Source organism: Cucurbita pepo, chromosome LG19, assembly GCF_002806865.2.
Source record: "Cucurbita pepo subsp. pepo cultivar mu-cu-16 chromosome LG19, ASM280686v2, whole genome shotgun sequence".
NCBI classification, from domain to species: domain Eukaryota; kingdom Viridiplantae; phylum Streptophyta; class Magnoliopsida; order Cucurbitales; family Cucurbitaceae; genus Cucurbita; species Cucurbita pepo.
Genome location: NC_036656.1, coordinates 7,643,181 through 7,656,739, shown reverse-complemented (window position 1 = coordinate 7,656,739; position 13,559 = coordinate 7,643,181). Strand labels below are relative to the sequence as shown.

General features: G+C 33.0%; 4 protein-coding genes across 5 annotated transcripts; 3 read left to right on the top strand and 1 right to left on the bottom strand.

Moving 5' to 3' along the window:
* Nucleotides 1-1,176: 1,176 nt before the first annotated feature.
* Nucleotides 1,177-1,500, top strand: LOC111781715 (VQ motif-containing protein 10-like). The gene has a single exon (XM_023662403.1). The coding sequence runs from the start codon at nucleotides 1,177-1,179 to the stop codon at nucleotides 1,498-1,500; it is 324 nt and encodes a 107-aa protein (XP_023518171.1).
* A 1,698-nt stretch (nucleotides 1,501-3,198) lies between these two features.
* Nucleotides 3,199-5,371, top strand: LOC111781904 (glucan endo-1,3-beta-glucosidase 11-like). Of its 2 annotated transcripts, none has more exons than XM_023662638.1 (3): nucleotides 3,199-3,266; nucleotides 3,344-4,356; nucleotides 5,282-5,371. In XM_023662638.1, the coding sequence occupies exons 1-3, from the start codon at nucleotides 3,227-3,229 to the stop codon at nucleotides 5,306-5,308; spliced, it is 1,080 nt and encodes a 359-aa protein (XP_023518406.1). In that variant the 5' UTR covers nucleotides 3,199-3,226; the 3' UTR covers nucleotides 5,309-5,371. The 2 variants fall into 2 exon arrangements, with proteins under 2 accessions (XP_023518406.1, XP_023518405.1); XM_023662637.1 differs by lacking the exon at nucleotides 5,282-5,371 and adding an exon at nucleotides 4,433-4,702.
* Nucleotides 5,372-7,936: 2,565 nt separating this feature from the next.
* On the bottom strand, nucleotides 7,937-9,155 carry LOC111781905 (gibberellin 2-beta-dioxygenase-like). The gene is made up of 2 exons (XM_023662639.1): nucleotides 8,725-9,155; nucleotides 7,937-8,616 (listed from the first exon to the last, which is right to left on the bottom strand). Exons 1-2 carry the CDS (start codon nucleotides 9,105-9,107, stop codon nucleotides 8,007-8,009), a joined length of 993 nt encoding a protein of 330 aa, XP_023518407.1. The 5' UTR covers nucleotides 9,108-9,155; the 3' UTR covers nucleotides 7,937-8,006.
* Nucleotides 9,156-11,680: 2,525 nt separating this feature from the next.
* Nucleotides 11,681-12,809, top strand: LOC111781887. The gene is made up of 4 exons (XM_023662616.1): nucleotides 11,681-12,063; nucleotides 12,135-12,281; nucleotides 12,388-12,465; nucleotides 12,552-12,809. Exons 1-4 carry the CDS (start codon nucleotides 11,704-11,706, stop codon nucleotides 12,750-12,752), a joined length of 786 nt encoding a protein of 261 aa, XP_023518384.1. The 5' UTR covers nucleotides 11,681-11,703; the 3' UTR covers nucleotides 12,753-12,809.
* The last annotated feature ends 750 nt before the right edge of the window (nucleotides 12,810-13,559 follow it).

The following is a 13,559-nucleotide window of genomic DNA, read 5'->3' as shown; positions in this document are numbered from 1 at the left end:
CACTTGGGCCGATGAGAAAGAGGCCTAATCGGCTGGCCGTCAATGAATTTAAACGGGCATTTACAATTGTTGGGCCGAAAAGAAAAAGGCCTAATTGAGCGGGCCATCGATTAATTGTTTGGGCCATGACAACACTTGGGCCGATGAGAAGATGGACAATGAAATTAAACGGGCGTTTAATACACTTGGGCCGAGAAGAAAAGGTCCTAAATGGGTAGGACTATGTCTGGTTCTAAAAGGACGGTCTTGTTTGTTTCTCGGGGAAACAAATGGTTGGTCTTCTCCCGACGTTAAACTCCATGGCGCTGTCGGGATAGGGCGCTTAAATTCTCCTCCACTTCTTCTGACGCCTCTTTAATGGCGTCGGATGTGATTAGCGCTCTGAAACAAGGTATTCGGAATGGGCTACACCCTCGAAATCTCTCTCCTACGGCCTGTTCGCCGCCGCCGCTCGGCTAAGTCTGAATACAAACACTCTAAGCATGTGGGCGCTGATAAGCAGAAGTTTCTTCAAATTATTGCTTCTTTCAATTTTGAGTCTTTGACAGTGAAGGTCCTTAAAGTCGTTTGGGCCCATCGCAAACAACACTTTAATACCATCTTAAGAACTTCTTCTAAATTGACCAACTCTACACCAACTCTGCCATTAATCCATCAATATAAATCTTTTGACCCTTTTTATTCAGCCAACCAATCATATACTATTCCCAATTTCTTTCTTTTCTTTCTTTAATTATTTCAAAAATAATAATAATAATAATAATAAAACATGTTCATTTTAATTTTAAACTTTCTAATTTATTCTTAATATTATCTTCGTAACAATTTTAATTTAGCTTTTAGCTTACTTTAAAAAATTACATATTCAATTATGAAAGGAAGGATTAAGGAGAAAGTAAAAGTTGAATGAAATTGGTCCCATGTAGTTTCGTATGAGGCAACGTTACAATCCTATAATGCCATGCATGAAATTCAACGACGACAAATCAAAGACTCCCACTTGACTTCTTCAATATTCTTCGCATGCTGCCTTTGACTCAGTCAACTCCCTCCATTTTTCTCAAACGGTCAACTCATTGTGCCTCTCTCACTCTCTATACTAATATATAATCCACACAGAACCAGAACCAGAAGCAGCGCAAAACTACAACCTTAGACATTCTTTCGTTTCAAAAGATGGCGAACTCCAAGGCGGCGGGTCCAGTGAAGGTGGTGTTTATTGAGTACCACCATATTCAGACCGACGTCTCAAATTTCAAGTCCGTCGTTCAGACCCTCACCGGCATGAATTCCCCCGCCGGTGGAAACACCAGGAAGAAGCGGCGAGTGGATGAGAACATTATTGATGTAAGATCAGACCGGTTTGAAGAAAGTACTGAAAGTTGTGAGACCGATACGACGTCGTCTCAGCAGAGCACGTCGTTTGAGGACTTGGATCCCTTGCTGCTCAAGCTCGAGCTCCCTTCCATGGAGGATCTCAACTGGATTTGGGCTGATTAAATTTACATTTTTGTAAAACATATATTATATTTTATTTTTTTCCCGAGACCGCGAAATATTCGGGATTTTCTTTTTTAATTATTTTTCAAATTTATTCTCGACTTTTTTTTTTTCTATCTTTTAAATTTGGTGTTGTTCGAAAGTTGCGGTTGAGAAAATTATATTAAAAAAGAAAATAAAATTAACAATAATATAGAAAAATGACTAAAAAACAAGACGTAAATATATTATAATGATTAGTTAATTCATATTATTAAAAAAAAGAAACGAGGACACGTCCTATCAATAAAACCAGTTTGCGTGCCGCCGTCAATTTACAATGCAAGCGAAGCAGTATGACGTGTCCATTTCATAATTATCTAAAAATAAGTGGACGTCAACTTTACACGTAACAACGGTTTATCCAAATCGAAGCCTATGGTTAGGCCCACCCAAGTAAGGCCCATTTCCATATCTACCCCCGAAAGGCCCATTTCAATACAGGCCCGAAAAGGCCCATTTCAATAATGAGAATTTTACAAGTCAAATAAGCTATGCTGATTTTGACATTTATGTAATTTATTTATAAATATAAAGCTTCGTTCTTCTTTTTAATTTCTTTTATTTTTTTGTAGATAATCCACTCAACTATAATATTCATAAATAAATTTGTGTTCTATTCAATTTATATATCCTTAATTTTTATTTATTTTTCTACTTATAAATTTAAATATTTGGTATAAAAAAGAAAAAACAATTACGTGTCACATAATTATCCCTCCTTTCTGCTAATTAAGATAATTGAAACAAACAGCCACCGTCAAAATTGACCTTCTCGATTCCAATAACAAATTAAATCTTACTTTTCAATTTGTGACACAATAAAGTTGCTTTTACGTATTAGAAATCCAGCCCAATGGCGTGCAGCCGACGTGGCAACTTTAGAAAATAGTAACAACAAAACCCACAAAATAATAATAAATAAATAAATAAAAACTTTATTTTCTAAAATAACCCATCTTCCTTTTCATATCCCTCTTTCCATGAGCTTATCTTATCAATATATCTAAACCCCTAAAATAATTTTGTGGGGTTTTCCCCCCTTTGAAATAAACGTAGGTTTAAATTTATAAATAAATAAATAAAGGCATTAAATATTTATTTTGTTAAAAGGAAATTATGATGCATGTGAAATGTCTATTCATTGAATTATATATATAAAAAAAAAAAAAGCTCACAATTAACCACTTTTAACCAAGTTGCACAGTGGGTCCACTCATCAATAACATTTCCACAAATATTCACATTTATTACTAAATTCAATAATTTATAAATGAAAAGAAAATTAAGTTTAATTACATATAATTGGATTTTCATTTACATTTTACTTTACCAACTTTAATTTCGTCATCTTTGCAGACCAAATTGCAAGTAAAAGTACTCCATCAAGGACACTCTCGTAATTTCCACATCCTTATCCAAACAGCCAAAGCCAAGTAAAAGGTACGGCCACCAACTTATAAATTATTTAATGAAAAATAAGAAATTGGAGCTTATGCTAACCTAACTAATATTTATAATCTATACATTATATATATAATTATTTATATTATGATGTTTTGCTTGTGTACTAAGAAAGAGATGGTTTATTGGACCCATTGATGATGGGAAAAAATAAAGATTTCATCACATTCCCATTTGTATATAGTACCCATTATTTGCACCCAAATCTCTTAACTTTTTTGCCATGATCCATTTTTTTCTTTTATTTTTCCTTTCATTTTCAGGTTTGAGGAGATTATTTTGTTTTTAATTTTAGTGTAATTTTTGTTTATGTGTTCTTATATTGTTGTGATTTTGGCAGGAGTTGGATCTCTAGGTGTTAATTATGGCCAAGTTGGTGATAATTTGCCATCACCGGATAAAGTTTTGGAGTTATTAACTTCACTTAAGATCTCAAAAGTAAGAATATACGATACAAATCCACAAATATTGACTTCATTTGCCAACTCCAACACAGAGCTCATTGTGACCATAGAAAACCAGATGCTAACGCAGCTTTTGGATCCTCAACAAGCCCTCCAATGGGTTGCAACCCACATCAAGCCCTATTTCCCGGCCGTAAGGATCACCGGAATCGCGGTCGGGAACGAGATATTCACCGGGAACGACACGGTGCTAATGGCGAACCTTGTCCCAGTGATGATTGCCATTCATGAAGCCTTGGGAGAATTAGGGCTAGGTTCATACATTCATGTCTCAACTCCAACATCCTTGGCTGTTCTTGAGGAATCCTTCCCTCCTTCAGCTGGTAGCTTCAAAGGTGAAGTGTCAAGCTACATTTCACAGTTTTTGCAGTTTTTGTCAAGAACAAAAGCGCCATTTTGGGTCAATGCATACCCTTATTTTGCTTACAAAGATAACCCTGATATCATATCATTGGATTATGCGCTTTTGAATGCCATGACTTACTTGGTTGATCCTTCCACGAAGCTAAATTATGACAATATGTTGTATGCTCAAGTAGATGCAGTGATATTTGGTATGGCAAGGCTGGGTTTTGATGGGATTGAAGTGAGGGTTTCAGAGACTGGGTGGCCTTCAAAAGGAGACGTGGATGAAATTGGAGCAAATTCTGAAAATGCAGCCATTTACAATAGGAACCTATTAAGAAGACAATTGGGAAATGAAGGGACTCCTTTGAGGCCAAATACGAGGCTCGAAGTATATCTTTTTGCTCTGTTTAACGAAGACATGAAGCCTGGGCCAACCTCTGAAAGAAACTATGGTCTCTATCAGCCTGATGGAACCATGGCTTACAATATGGGCCTTTCAACCTCTTCTGCATCCGTCTCTTTGTCTTCTTCGGCCACTAAGGTAAGTTCTTTTTCACTAAAGCAAAATTTATAAAGTTTTGCTTTTAATTTTTTTTTTTTTTTTTTTTTTTAAACAGACAACAGCAATGGAAAATAGAAGCTTAATGTATTGGATGTTTGTGTATTTGGTGATCAGTTTCCAGATTATTGTGATAAGAAGACCGTTTTAGAGGAATTAATGGGTGATTAAGGGTTTCAAAGATTGAATTAGAACGTGGAAACCCTTCGATTATTGAAGCAAACCATTTGATTAACCTTAGTTTTTAGAGTCAATTTGCTGTAAAATTCACTAAAAATGGCCTTCATTTGATTCTTCTGTAGCCATTATTAATTATTAAATTGTTCTTAATGTACACCTCACTCTATTTCATTTGTTTAGTGTTATATTATTATTATCAATACATCTTGTTTCTTCTTGCTTATCACAACTTTCGATTTTGTTTTTCTTCTAAACGAATACGATATTGAGATTTTTTACCGGAACGCGATTGGTTTTTAAGATCGGTTCGGTTTTGGGCCTTTTACTAGTTAGTTCCGGTAAAGCCCCCAGACCCCGTATTTTTTTGAAACGAGGAGCCTAGTCTATGGTAGGGACCGTCGACAAACAAAATGTGAGTATCCACACGGGCCGGGAAGCATTATACTGACTTCTGAAGAGACTATTCGACTTTGAATGGCTTTGATAGCCAACAAAACAAAGAGACAGGCTTGGAGAAAAGTTCTTGGAAACGATCGGCTTGTTATCTAGATAGAAATGTATTGAGTATAAAGCATATTAACGAAAAATATATAAATAAATAAAATAAAACAAAACAAAACATCAAAGTGTAAAGTTAGAAACTTTGTTTGGTGGGTTTATATTATCCACAGCAGACAAATGGTCGGCCAAGCTTTATTCCTTTGGCAAGCCCTAACCGTCAGCACAGCTTCATTTAGTGAATGCAGGATATTGAGGTGGCTGATGAGTCATGGTAGTGGATTACTGCATCAGACTGGGGGGGTCCTTAGTTTTTTACGCAAACCAGCATGTGCTGGATCGTACGCTCTAGAGAGAGACAAGAGATGGAGAGACATAGAGTGCCAATTACAGTCATTGCCATTGCTGGTGTTAGATGATGAAAGTTCCACATCGGCTAATTTACGGAATAATCATGGGTTTATAAGCGAGGAATACTAACTATATTGGTATGAGACCTTTTGGGAAAGCTCAAAGCAAAGCCACGAGAGCTTATGCTCAAAGTGGACAATATCATACCATTGTGGGAGTCGTGTTCATCTAACAGCTGGATCCTACGCTCTAGATCAGCAAGCGAGTGGTTAGTGGCCAATAGCGAGGGCATCGTGCACTAGATTTACTCCTTTTGTCTCTGAAATTGAAAAATATGAGGATGACATGATTAATCCTAGTTTTATTCTTTAATTATGCCTCTAATCGGCATAATTTTAAGAATAATATATATATATATATTTTTTGTTAATTTTCAAGATTAGTAATTAATTATTCTAAAAATGAGATAAAATTTAATCGGAATTAAGTTTATATTAGTCTCGAAGCCCACCGAGCCCAAATGTAAAGGTTTGGGCTCTTAACTTCATAAAGCCCAATGGGCTAATACGGCTGCTTTTTTCAGGCCCACTCAGCATTTACAAATGGAAAAAAATCCGTAATTTATATATATATAAAAGAATGTCCATGAGCAACAACTATATACTCTTAAAAGAAAAAAAAAATTGGAAATAATTAACTAATTTTTCATAATTAGTTATAATTTTAAATTATAAATATAAAATATAATTTATTTTAAAATAATATTATTATTGCAAAAAAAGCTTTATTTATGTGGAGTCATAAATGCAAATTGACCAATGAAGAGATTAATTATTATAAGATAAGTTCAATGAACTAAGAAACTAATTACAATTAAAGTTCTCACTAAGTTTCGTAGTTGAATTTTCCTCGTTGCGAATTCAACGATCCCACGTGTTCAAGAAAAATAAATGAATTCAACTAAAAAACTTAGGTCCATTTAATATGGTTATTTCCTTTATTTAAAACTACATTTAATTTAATTTAATTTAATTTAATTTAGTTAATGGAGTTGGTGCAGAAAATTGCGAAAAAGATAGTGGACAGGTTTCAACGTAAAATCAAACATGCAAATTAAATATATTATATAATTAATTTACATAATTAAAAATGGGATTTTAATGGGATGTTGGAATTGACCTGTTCTTTTGATTGAATGAAATTGGGCGAAGGGAATTAACTTGGGGCACATTTTCAAAAGTGGAGAGACTCCGACAGCAACTTTGAATTATTTGATTTGATTTCACATTTACAAAGACTGGAATATTAATTACATCCAATTATATAATTAATTCAAAATAAATCACAATTAGGGGAAAACAAAATTATAAAATTTAGAACCTATATTTAATTTCATATTGTGATAAAAACTATAATAGCTAGCTGTATTATTTATTAACAATATGCTTGAAACATTATATTTATTTTTATAATTTTACGTTTTTTTTTTTTTTGTTTGTTGGCCACTTTTATTGACTATAATGCACTATTAAGATCTTATTTCTCGGTTAAGAAAAAACTTTTTAAAAATTGAGGTTTTTAGGTTCTACTTTAGTTGTCAACTTTTGATCGGTTGAATTAAATTCTTAAAGACTTCTCATTTGCACGTGGGATGCCCATTAATATTTCGTTTTAAGCATTTTTTTTATATTTTTTATTGAATTGGTTCTTGCTACACAACCCTCTTTAAAATTATACATTAATTTAGAAACATAGAAAAATAGAGAGTAAATGGATCAAACGTTTAAATTGATACTAATATTACGAATAAAACAAAATTGTTTTGATTATCAAATTTTGTAAATTATTTTCGATTATCAAAAAACAACTTTTTTCTTAAAAGAAAATCCAAGTGAATAAAATTATAGATGTTTAATTATTTAGAAAAAAATGGAAAGATTGACATAATTGAAGGTTGACCAAGAACATTCGAGTCAACTTCGTGTGAAGTAGGGTTTCGTAAAAATCATCAATAAGTTGGATATCTCGGTCTCTCATCTGTCATTAAATACGAAAAATTCTTTTTCTTTTTCTTTTAAAATTCCTTCTAGACGACGTTGACCCCAAAATTATAATTTTAAAAAAATTATTGTTGACAATAACAGAAAAATTAATTGAATCAGACCAGCCGCAATCTCGCACTTACTTGTGTTCCAAAGTGTGCCGACGTCTACTAAACATCAACATACTTCAGCCTTCAATCCTATATGTAATTTAATATTTAAATAATAATAATAATCATAATCAATAATAACTTTAGTTCTTATCTCTATTTTTCCTTTTTAGAGATTCACATTTGTTTTAAGTTTTTAAATTATGATGTTTGAAAAAAAAAATTATATAATTTTAATAAAAGATTTGAAGATAATTATTATGATAACACAAATTGAAGAACTTAGTTAAAATTATTTTAATAATGTAAAATAGGTAATAAATACACTTATTTGATGATCAATATTCTTTTTTTAGACATCAGGAACCAAACTGCCTATCCTTGAGCAAATAAAAAATGGGATTAAAACAGAATTTGAAAGCTAGCACGAGTTTCCAATTATGGAATGGAATTAAAACCGCTCCGAATTTTGATTCTTCTCAAAGGGGCCAAGCCTGTAATCAGCCAATCTAGTCTTGTACGCCGCCGTTTTATATTCCTTCCAGTAGAATTCCTTGTACAAACTCTCTTCTCCGTCTCCCAAAATCTGTGGCAATGGCGCAATCTTTTCACTCAATGCCGGCCCTCCAAAGTAAATCATTGAAACCCTCTCGTTGTTACAATCCGCCACCACTTTGTGCTTCACGCTTCGGAATCTGCCGTTGCTCATCACCTGCAGCGCGTCGCCGACGTTCACGAAGAACGCCGTTGCGTCCGGTGGCACTGAAACCCACGCGCCGTCTCTCAGGCAGATTTGTAGACCGGTCGAGTTGTTTGATCTTAACAGTGATATGATTTGTGGGTCCGTGTGTTCCCCGAACCCGATCGTGCTTTTTCCACCTACAGCTTCGAGCTCCGGACACGGCGGATACCGGTTCACTCTGAAACAACAATCGCTTTTCTCCTCATTTAGAAGCTTGCTTATTGTGTTTCGTGGCTCGATTTTTAACCCCTCTGCTATTAGCTCCGCCACTTCGCAGCTCAGCTTCTTCACCGCCGTCACGTACTCCTTCACGGCAGCGCTACACAAAAATTAGCATAAATTTTCAAAATCTATGAAAAATAATTTTTTATTTTACAAATTTGGGTTAAATTCAAAGAAACAGAGTGCTCAATTTTGTGTAACTTACATTAAAGATTCGGAGTTTGGGGCGAAAAGAGGGAGAGGATTTGCATTTAGGAGGAGATATTCAATCCACCCCTTATCACCATTAGGGCCGATATTTTTGGAGCCATAGCCTAAAGGGTAAGGGGGACGAGCTTTATCTTTCTCAGCCTGAGAAAGACTGAAAAAACGGAGGGCTTCATCTTCCAGTTTGGTCATCAATTCGATGGGAACTCGATGGCTTACCACCTTAAAGAAGCCAATTTCTTCGCAAGCCTTCACGATGTGGGACTTGGCGTCAGGGTCTGCGAGGTCGATTGCCGGAATATCCGCGGCGGCGGGTTTACATGTTGCTCGGAGAAGAGAATATTTGGCTAAATCCAATGCAGGCTGAGACAGAACAACCATGGCGGATTATATGGTTTTTCTTAAAAAAGAATTGGAATTGAGATTTGATGAAAGAGCTACAGACCCAAGAACACTTCGTTGAGCTTCGTGTATATATATATATATATTTTGAAACTTGCAATTATTTAAATATTTTTAAACAATAAGAAATCTAATTATTTTCTCTTACAATTAAATTAGAATTCATGAGTTCATTTCTTCTATTTCCAATTTTGAAGAAAGTGATAGATAGAGAGATTGTAATTATTTCAAAGATGGAAAGAGTGTCAAGTCATTTATATTAGAAATGAAAATCAAAAGGTCAATTCAAGCAGATTCTTTAATAATTTATATTTCAATTAATTTTCAAAATATTCAATTAAGGAAATAAATGGTGTAATTATTCTGTCAGTCCCATAAAAATCAAACAAAATCTGTGGGCATTCCATGCCTCCCCTTAATACTCCTCCAAACAAATTCATACATTCCAAACTATGGTGCAAGTGATTCGAAGCTAAAATGTATTAAATAATTTAACCTGAGTTCGACATAATAGATTAAAAATGTAATGTCCGTCTGATACCTAGTATTTAGATTAGGATTCGAAATTCGAACTCATTCCACAAACAACCCAATTCGACTTTACAAATTGAGGAAATAAAAAAGAAGGGCGGTGGAGGAAAAAGCAAGAGTTGGGCCGAAAATGGCAAAATAAGTGAATTTGTAAAATAAATATTAACGAAGAAGCTTTTAATCCATATACGGTCGAGATTGAGTGATTGGAGTGCAGCTACCGAATGCCAAATGTTCCAAATTTAAATAATTGTTTTCAAATATGCCGGATTGACTATTGAATAAATAGTCAAATTATATATTTGGATATTTTAATTAAAAATTATAAATTGCTCCTAAACAAATTAAGGATCTAAATCTAATTTAAACAAATTTTAAATTCATATCAGAACAACTCAAATCCCATAAATCAAGGATTAGGGATTATTTGAACAAGTAAAGTCAACATTTTTGGAAATTAAAATCAGATAAAGAAAAAAGATACACAAATAAACAATACGGCCGTGGAAGAAAAATAATGTCCGAGGGTAGAAATGGAAGAAAAATACGGGCGTGGCCAATTTTCCTTAAAAGAAAGTCTTGGGCATTAGTTAGAGTGACGTTGTATTTATAATTATTTCTTCGAGTTTCCAAAATTGGTCATTAAATAATTTGATTGGGAGACAAGTTCGTGAAAATTAATGTCCATTGTTGGTTTATTTCAAGACGTCAAAAATTAAATATTGGTTATGGATTACGTTTTAATTTGTTGAAATTAATCATAAACTTCATTGGGCAGTTAAAAATGTTAAATAAACTCTTCGCTTAAGTTTTATTTCCGCTTTAAATTTGTTTTTTTTAATGATAATCAAATTGAGTTGGGTGATGAACTTATTTGCATTGAATTGGATTTATATAAATAAAAACTTTGCTATTCCCGATTTATCAATTTCGCTAAAATTAGATTGAGTTAAAAATTCGAATTTATTGTTTATTTTAAAATGTACATTTTTATTATATTTGATAATTATTTTTGTGATAATTTTTTCTCCCTAACTCTTTAATATATATATATATATTTTTAATTATTTGAAAGATAATTTTTAAAAAAATATATATATATATATGAAGATTGAATGGTAAATTTTTATTAAATGTTTCAAAAATGAACAAATGTTTGCCAATTAACCTTTTACTTTATTTAAAAAAATTGAATAAATGATTAGATCCATGCAAACCAACTTAATTAAGATTAAGTTGGGTTTGTTATTTAACAAAAAAAAAAAAATTAAAAAAAAAAAAAATTGTTTTAGTAAAATTTATAACTCGGTGCACTTGTGTTGAGTCTAAAAAATGTTTCAACTTTATCCAATCAACCAACACTCTCGACCATAAGATTATATTACTTTTTCTCAACTACCATGTTTAAAAGTAAGGTAATATATCATTTCTTTAGATAATTCATCTTTCAATTATAAATAAAAATAAAACTTCTTTTTTGAAAAAAACATCCCAAAAACAATATGTGAGATCGCTTTTTCCTCACCAAAAAATTCCTTTCTTGTCAGTGAAAAAGTATTCTAGATTTGCATGAGCACTCTCATTGAGAATGAAAGAACGAGCATCCTCGGCCAACTTTTTTGCTGATAATGACGACCTATTGGTTACTAGCCGTTTGATTGAAAGAAAAAGATTTTTTAAATTTTTTATTTTAATAAAGTTATCCTATAAAACTCTAAAAAAAAAACAATTATTACGTGCCGATGACCGTGTGTTTGGGCTATTACAAATGATATTAGAGACATCAAGAAGTGTGGAAACAAAATATTTGAGTGTGGAAGCTTCTACCTAGATGCGTTTTAAAATTGTGAGGCTGATAACGATAAAGAGGAAGCCGAACTGTGGAAAGCAATGATCCCAACATTCTAGCTTCCGTACCCACACAGAAGCAAAGAATCATTCTTCCATCTACACAAGTTTCATGCTTTGAAGATACAAAATCCCATTTAAATTGAACTTGTTGTTAGCCCTGTTTCGGCACCGCGAGCTCTGTTCAAGATACAAAATGACAGATTTCTCATTAGCATTTGCAAGAGACGTTTTAGTGATGATGAAAAACTTCCTCAAAAGTTTTAAGATCCAAACCAAATATGGAACAACAGCAGGAGCCACAGCATCGAGTGTCATAATCTCCGGCATTGGTCTCATGTTGATTTATGCCTATACTCAGAGGAAAAAGGAGAAAAAAACCCAGCGTGTTTTCACAAGATCAATGTCCATAGGAGCTCTACATGGCGGCAGAATAGCCATGAAAAGAATGCTTCAATACCATAAAATGCGAGCAAACCAAGAAATTCAACATCATTATTTAGAGACGTTAGAGAACATGACGAACACAGACACTCCTGACTTCCCACATATTCAGGTGAAGCATTTAACTTTTACTATCAAACAAGTTGTGTGGATGCTTATATTGATCGTTTTAATGTGCAAAAGAACGTTCTGGCAAAGATGGAAATGATAGGACAAGAAGACAAAGCTATTGAGATATTAAAAAAAGCAGTAAAAGAAGCCAATGAGAAATCACTGTCATACCATGAATATGAATATCAGATGCTTCTTGTAGAAGCGCTCATTTACAAGGTGTTTCTTACTACAAACTTGTTTCTTAATCGCTCACATTTGATCCAAAAAAATGTGAATCTCAGCCTCCAAATTTGTTTTTTTTTTCTTTTCTATGCATTTCTAGGGAGATATTGAGGAGGCAGCAAAGGCTGAATGCTTGAATCATGATGAGCCTTCAGATGTTCGACGATTATTGTATAAGGTACATAATTGTTCATATATTTCTTGTAGAAAAAGGGTTAAAAACCTTATATTTGTCTGTGTGGCATTTCTTCGAACACTTGGCAGACAATAATTGAACTGCTGCTGAATAACCCCCAAGAGGCAGAAGAAGAATGGGAGAAGTTTAGGGAAATGAGAGAACAATTCTTCTTACCACCTGACATTAAAGACTCTGGTTTTTACAAGCTCGTCAACCATTTCGAGGATTTTAAACGAGTCGTCGACCTGCTCAAACAAGACATTGATCAAAAGAAGAAAACAAAATAAAAAGCAAACAAGCCCCCTCTAACTTTTACTGCAATTATGTAAATAATTTAGGAAACTCCAAATGAAAAGAAAAATAGTGATGAAATAAAATGGAAGGACATTTGAATACCATCTATGCTTCCATTCTTTCTTCCACTTAAATTAATCTTAATGAAAAAAATATATTCATTTTACTTATTCATAATCACTTAGATACATATATAATATTACAGTATATATTCATTTAATTTACGGTATATTTTATTTTATTTTTAATATTCAATTATTTTATATTTTCCTCATTTGTACGCATTAGTGGCTAGTTTGTATTGTAGTAATATCAATGTGAATACACATCTTTTCAATTCTATTTCTATTATATTTCTATTCTATTTCTTATTGTATCTTAGGAATATCAATACACATCTTTCTAATTCTATTTCTACATGGTATTAGAACACCCATCTTGGTATTCTTAAATATTAAAATTTTCTCTTTGGCGTAATCAGTCAAATCCAGTTTCAAAATTTCAGATGTTGATTTAACACATGATCAAGATATTCACTTATTTCAATCAAATTAAATGGAACAAATTATCGGCTAAATCAGTTATGCATGTTATTATTGGCAAAATGAAAATTAACTTTATTGGTGACACATGTTGTATAATAATATCTTGGTTAAATCATTCAATTGAAGCAGATATTGTATTATTCACGCCAAGACAGCTCATAAAATGTGGGTTGATCTTCACGATCAATTCTCGTAAAAGAATGCTCCAACAATTTTTCAGATACGAAAGTCTATAGCAATGATGTCACACGAACC